The 7061-nt window shown below is 41.8% G+C and overlaps 1 protein-coding gene across 1 annotated transcript in view; it reads left to right on the forward strand.

Annotated features, from left to right (window-relative positions):
- The window catches only part of TLL1 (tolloid like 1), a 130850-nt gene extending 129219 nt beyond the window's left edge, over positions 1-1631 (forward strand). The window contains exon 22 of the mRNA XM_018558787.1: positions 404-1631. Within this exon, the coding sequence (XP_018414289.1) occupies positions 404-535 (132 nt within the window). The 3' untranslated portion in view covers positions 536-1631. The remainder of the gene's footprint in view (positions 1-403) is intronic.
- Positions 1632-7061: the final 5430 nt, after the last annotated feature.

Here is a 7061-nt window from a genome sequence, read left to right on the forward strand (position 1 = left end):
GCTTGCTTGAAGCTAAACTCCATCCAAATTGAGTCGAGTCAATACGAGTCAATCAGGCCTTGCTATAGTCCAAATGTTGCTAGGAAGAGAGAACACGGTGCTTACTCATTAGTGTGCCATTGCACTTTCATTGTGAAGTCAGCAGACTGGGGGAATGTTCTTGACATATCTGTGCTAATAAGCTGAAGGAAAGTGACTTTCTGGTAGGGATGCCTGGTTCACAACGCTGGCAGGCCTGATATCTTTTCAGAGGTAAAAGTATTCTAATTGATGTATTTCAGTTGTGTATATAGCAGCTTGCATGGAGTTCAGCTTTCATTTGGACAACTTTTACATTTATAGTTGAGTCAGATATAGCTACGCAAATATGTTAAATGTTTTTTTGTTTTGTTTCTCATTTCAGCCCCCAGAAGAAATTATATCCAGTGGAGATGCAATACTAATTCATTTTCACACTGATGATACAATCAGCAAGAAGGGATTTCATATACGATACAAAAGTGTAAAGTATCAAGATATCCTTCACACCAAATAACACAGGAGTCCTCTGTAACCCAACAATCGGGGATAATAGGATGTGTGTGTGAACTTGAGAAAGGAAATATTTTTTTTACGAACGTTATTAGTGCAAATGTTTTATATGGTAAATAGAAATGGAAGCATCATTGCAAAGACTGCACTGATCATGATTGGACAGCGTCGGCACCTAAGACATTGACAAGTAAAGGCATGTTGATAACCTTGACTGACATTGAACACAGGGTATTGCATGCTGCTAGGGAGGCTTTGGGGGAATTTACACCAAATGACCATTAATAAACATTGTGTGGGATATTTGTCATATTTTCAAGAAACGTGTTAAATATAGCAATGGAAAATTGTCGTTGAAACTGGTGGCTTTGATCTAAAACATTGAGCTGTTTTACATTTTGACAGTTCACAGCATCTAAATAAACACATCAATATGGAAAAGAAAGGTCATTACAATAATTTATACTCTGTAGAAATCGTTGTAGGTCAGTTTTGTGAATTTCCCCGTAAGCGATTTCATACTTAGCTTGACATTTGTCAGTGTTTTCCTGCAAAATCAATCTGCACCGTTCACTGAAAGTCACCCCAAGGACAGCTATACCTTCTGACGATTGCCTGGGAAGAAAAAAAGAAGATGAAAAAGGTCCTACAGGCCATAGACTCATGTGTTCACAGAATTTATTAGACTTTTGTGCTTGACAGGCCGCTTATCATGCAAATAAAATGGCATACAGAATACAAAATGAGATGTTTAAGGAGATTTTCTGAAACCCAGTCAGGATTCCTCCATTTATCCAGTAAAACAATGAAGCTTAGGACCTGGGAACTTAAAGCCTCTTTGTTTCTGCACAGACGTCTGTTTTACTTCCAAGAAACAGTTTTGTTCCATCGTCATAACCATCATTTATATGACTGTAACTTTCCCCCCTTCTCCACTACATTCATAATGTGAATGCTATTCTGGAAAGGATGTTTTCAATTTACTGGTCTACTATGCCAGGCGTTGTAAAGCACTGTTCCTTTGCAGAAGATGTAATCAGGGACCTGTTACTGGTTTGAAAATCTGTCATACTTCTCAGATTCCTTATTTTCCAAAGGAACAAAAAAACGTTAACACAGGAACAATCAGCTGAATTGCAGAACACAAAACAGTTGTTTGTTTCACCTTTCAATATTAATATGTATAACGGCTGCTATTGTGTGGGTATAAAAGGCAAACTGTCATTTAAATTCAATTAAATGCATATGTGTAAGTAGTATTTGCTAGAAGGAGCCTGTTTGACCCTAATATTATGCAAACTATTCTGCTTATATGTAAATTGTTATTGGAAGAACTCTCCACAACGGTGCTATATATCCATTAAAGAGCCACAAAATGACACTAATGAAATGATAAACGAGCCGGCCACGGTGGAAATATGAATGTGTCACATGCCCATCTGTATCTTAGTGCTGAAGCCTAAGCACATGTATGATGAAATAATTTCTCTTCAGCTCTGTGTCCTGTTAAACAACAATTGTTGCCTTAGAATTCTTGCACATGATCAAACAGATCTTCTTGTAGATACATCTGTAATTTGATACGTCAGTTGACAACTTTAACATTTGAAATATATGTTACAAAGGATCTCTAAGAGTATTGTAAACGTAGCCATAGCGTATACTGTATGTATAATGCTTTCTCTGTAGGTGTATTGTGTATTATTTCTGAACTGTTATGTGCTTGTAGACCCTGTACAGCGCTTGCAATGATGATATATCTGCAAATGCCAGTTTGTATGAATGTAAATGTTCCCGATGTATGAATAATCTTGTATGGTTGACCAGTTAATTGTTCCGTTATGTGCCAAATTCTTTGAAACTTTTTTTTTTTTTTTGACAGTAGCAACTTTTATTTAAAGTTGTAAAATTCAGTAAAATATGAGTTTATTTAAAGATAATGGGATTACAGTTGAAACTGAGTTTGTTTTATTAAATAGAATTCTTGTTTTGATATAATTTGATGTAAGTGGCTGTATGTATTGGCATCTAAGCATCTGCCACCTGGATGCATTCGGTGGCACAGTTATTTTTTATTAAATAGACACGCTTTATGATGTTACTCAGTTATGCTTTCTACAATGTCACGTGATCGTAGTGGTATCTTTTAGGATTTGTTTGAAAAGAGCATCCATCAGTTTTTGGAATAACCTTAAACAGCTTGACACATTTGTATGTTTGTGCTAGTCCCAATTTTTTTTTTCTTACTGTGGATTGTACTTTTCTGCTTTTTTCATTTTGCCAGTCAGGGCATCTAGAGTGTATACACATAGTTTTAGAGCTTACAGAGTGCTTATTAAAGAATATCTCCAGGATTTAAAAAAAAAAAAACCCTTTCAGTGGGGCTACCCCCACATTGGAAGGGGCAACTGCTCTTTTTTCTCTAGGGGTGAAAATAAAGAAGAAATACTGAATCCTTAGTCCTCACTTCAGTGACCGATCACCTCTCCTCCCCTCCGCTTCGGCTGTGGTACACTGTATGTCTCTTGGTGTCGTCACGTCTAATAGACCTGTTTTAGACATGATGATGCCATTGGTCCTTAGACCACTGAAGCTCAGGGAAGAAGAGGCTGTCGGGACCGGTCTAGCAGCCAGGCAGGGCCATGAATCAGGTTAGTATTTCTTCTTTATTTGCGCCCCCTAGACAAAACGAGCACTTAAAGTGACAAAGTCAACGTTTTTTTCCCCCTTTCCCAATCCTGCTCTAGGGACTTACCTTAAATGATAATCCATATACCCATTGCACTCCTGACCGCTTATCCATAATAAGAATGGTTGGGTGTATCGGCAGTCGATGGATGGATACCGTCCAGTAATACAAAAAAGTATGGACACCCGGCACTCCAAAGGTAAAAGTATGTCTATTTATTGACGCACATGCAAGACATGCTCATTGCAATGAGCGTGTCTTTCACGTGCGTCAATAAATAAACATACTTCTACCTTTGGAGTGCCGGTGTCCATACTTTTTTGTATTGCCTTAAATTATGTCTCTTAATACAATCATCCTTTTTTTTTTTACTGTCCTTTTCAGCTGTCCCTCTAGCGCTGGTGCGGGTCTCCGATCCAGCGCTGACTCCTCTGTCCTCCTCTTCTCTGATGTCCCACGGAGTCTGTGCGGGTGCACGCTGCTCCATAGACTTACCTTGTGTCTCTCCTTGTCTCCTGGCCGAACATCTGAAGTGCGCATGCGCCCGCCCCAAGATCCTTTGCGGCCGCCCGAGACTCTTCAGATGTTTGGACGGGAGCGCACGGCGAAGACGCAGGTAAATTTAAAGCCTTTTTAAATTATAATTTTTTTGTGTATATCTACTGCTTTCTATCAGTAGATACAGGTGAAACTCGAATAATTAGAATATCGTGCAAAGTTCATTTATTTCACTAATTCAACTTAAAAGGTGAAACTAATATATGAGATAGACTCATTACATGCAAAGCAAGATAATTCAAGCCGTGATTTGTCATAATTGTGATGATTATGGCTTACAGCTCATGAAAACCCCAAGAACCCCAAATCCACAACCTCAAAAAAGTAGATTATTACATGCAATCAATAAAACAAGGATTGTACATAGAACAATATCGGACCTCTGAAAAGTACAAGCATGCATATGTACTCAGTACTTGGTTTGGGTCTCTGTTGCAGCACTTACTGCAATTACTTTTGCATGATATTCTAATTATTCGAGTTTCACCTGTATATGCAAAAACACTCAAGGGTTTAATTACCCTTTAACCCTTGCAGTGCAGGAATAGCCCCACTGCAAGAGCTATTTTTTTTTAAAACCATGGTTCTGCTTTAAATTGGTTTATAGGTTGGTTTATATTTACATGCCTATGAAGGATTTATGGAGATTTTCATTATGAATCCCCAATACTGTTGTCACAATACTTCTGCAACACTACCACCATTCTGTCAGGTTGAACAGGTGCAATTTTTTTTTTCTTCAAATTGACAATTTTTATTGAGTTTTATAAACAGAGTACAGAAGTGACCAAAGTCATGAAACAATGAGTAAGAGGTCATGCGGACCAAATCCAAGTATACAGCAAGCACCGTTAAACCCACTGCAGTGTTAGGCCTCAAACAAGAGGAAATACATGTAACCCTCATAGAATGTAATTACCCTGGCTAACAGGCATTGCCTCTCATGTAAAGAAAAATAACAAAATAAACAATAAAATTCGGAGGTATACATCTATTTCCCGCACCATACCTATGGTCAGCAGTATAACAGGTTAGAGGGTGAGTGCAATACTGTAATCCTGAAAAGAGCTTGGTCTGGTGTTGCGCATGAGCCAGGCTCGCTGGCTTAGAGACCAAGTAAAAAACGTTGGCCAAGACAGTACCCTGGAAAAGAGAAGACATAGAACAGGGGAAAAAAAGCAGTAAGAGAAATAAAGGGTAGGAAATGCTGGGTACCGGCTCATCTCGTTTCTCCATCTACCACGGACGGCATCCCCCTATCCCCCTCCAATGCATCCCAGGCCTCCTACACCTTATTGTGCAACTTCCAAGTATTATTTAGTCTAGCAGTCAAGTATTCTAGTTTTTGAACATCTTTAATTCTGGTATACAGATCCAGGTCTGAGGGCGGGGCAGTGCGCTTCCAGTGAAGAGCGATGAGACAACGTGCCGCCGTCAATCACACCGATGTGGGCCAGGAGAGACCCCAGGAAAGGCCAACAAAGCCTGTCAAAGGCCTTCTCAGCGTCTAAGCTGAGAAGGACCATTCCCACTCCCCTACGATTTGCAATGTCTATCTGGTTGACAAGTCTGCGCGTGTTGTCCCCCGCCTGTCTGCCCAAAACAAAACCAACCTGGTCTTTGTGGACCAGACTGGGTAAAAAAACAGAAAGTCTGTTTGCTAGTAATTTAGTAAAGATTTTGTAATCTGAGTTCAAAAGTGCAATAGGGCGGTAGTTTGCACACACAGTGTCATCCTTATCCGGCTTGGGGATCACTATTAAGTAAGATTGCAAAAAGGAGGACGGGATAGGTCTACCCTCAAGGAACTGGTTATAGAGTTTCGTCAAGTATGGGGAAAGCAAATGTGAGTAGGTCTTATAATATAGGTAGGTAAAGCCATCAGGACCTGGCGATTTGCCCGTGGGAAGGGAGGCTATCGTCTTCTGAACTTCGTCCACCTCTAGCGGGGCATTCAACTTAGCACAGTCCTCTGGGGAGAGCACGGGTAAGTCACAGGAGCCAAGGTATTCTCGGATGCGTGAGGTCAAGGCATCATCACCAGCCCTGAATGCTCCATCTTGGAGAATGTACAGGGACTCATAAAAAGCCCGGAATATATCCGCCATTTTCTGGGGATGGTGATGTAGCGTGCCCTCGGCGTCGCGCACTGAGTGTGGGCCTTATTTCCCTTCTCATAGTATTTCTGGCACAAGTATAACATGGATGTTTCAGTCTTATGGACATACAGGTGCTGCAATTGTGCTCTCAACCTCAACACCTCCTTCAGCAAGGCCTTGGAGGGGGAGGCCCCCAGCCGACGCTCAGACCCAAGGAGCTGATCCTTAACGTTGGCAATAGCGGCCATTCGGTCTTTCTTGAGCTTGGAGGCCACCACAATGCAGTGGCCCCTAATCGTGGGCTTATGAGCCTCCCAGAGAGTCAAGAGGTCATTCACGGATCCGTCGTTAAGATCGAAGTAACTCCGTATAGCCGATTCAATAGCGTCTCTAGTGGCCTCCCCCTTCAGCAAGCCCTCATTCAAAGTCCAGTGACACCTACGAATCCGGGAGGGATCCACTCGAATGGTCAATTCAATGGGCGCATGATCCGACCAGGAGATAGGGCCTATGTGAGCCGAGACCATGTTCCGGAGAATAGGAGTATTCACCAAGAAGTAGTCAAGCCGGGAGTGGGAACTATGGGCCGAGGAGTAGAAGGTGTACCTCTTCTCCGCCGGGTGGATCACCAAAGAGAGAATGTTGGCTAATCTATTTGCGAAACTGCCTAGCTAGTGCCTCCGTCAGTCTCGGAGTAGATTTATCTGGGGGCGGCAAATAGTCAAGAGCGGCGGAGAAAGTCAGATTGAAGTCCCCGCCAATAATTAGGTAACCCAGGGGTAGCTTATGCAATTTAGAGAGCACTCATTGCAAAAACCCCCTCTGGTGGACGTTTGGGGCATATATGTTGCAAAGGGTGAAGGGAACACCCACCCATGTACCATGTAGGATAATGTATCTACCCATCTTATCTATTAATACCTTAGAGGGCTGGAAGGGACAGGAGTCCGTAAGAAGAATGGTCACCCCCGCCCTCTTGGAGGAGAAGGATGAGGCGTACGTTCTAGGGAAGCACCTGGAGGTGAAGTTAAAGGAACTCCCCGGTTTAAAGTGTGTTTCCTGCAGAAATACAATGTCAGCCTTTGAGGCTCTGAGTTCTCTCAACGCTAAATTACGCTTGAGTGGGAAGTTAAGTCCCTTAACATTAAGAAATAGCAACTTATAGTCAGATTGGCCCGCCATGG

This window comes from Nanorana parkeri, unplaced genomic scaffold (assembly GCF_000935625.1).
Source record: "Nanorana parkeri isolate BGI_ZX_2015 unplaced genomic scaffold, ASM93562v1 scaffold358, whole genome shotgun sequence".
In the NCBI taxonomy this organism is placed as follows: Eukaryota; Metazoa; Chordata; class Amphibia; order Anura; family Dicroglossidae; genus Nanorana; species Nanorana parkeri.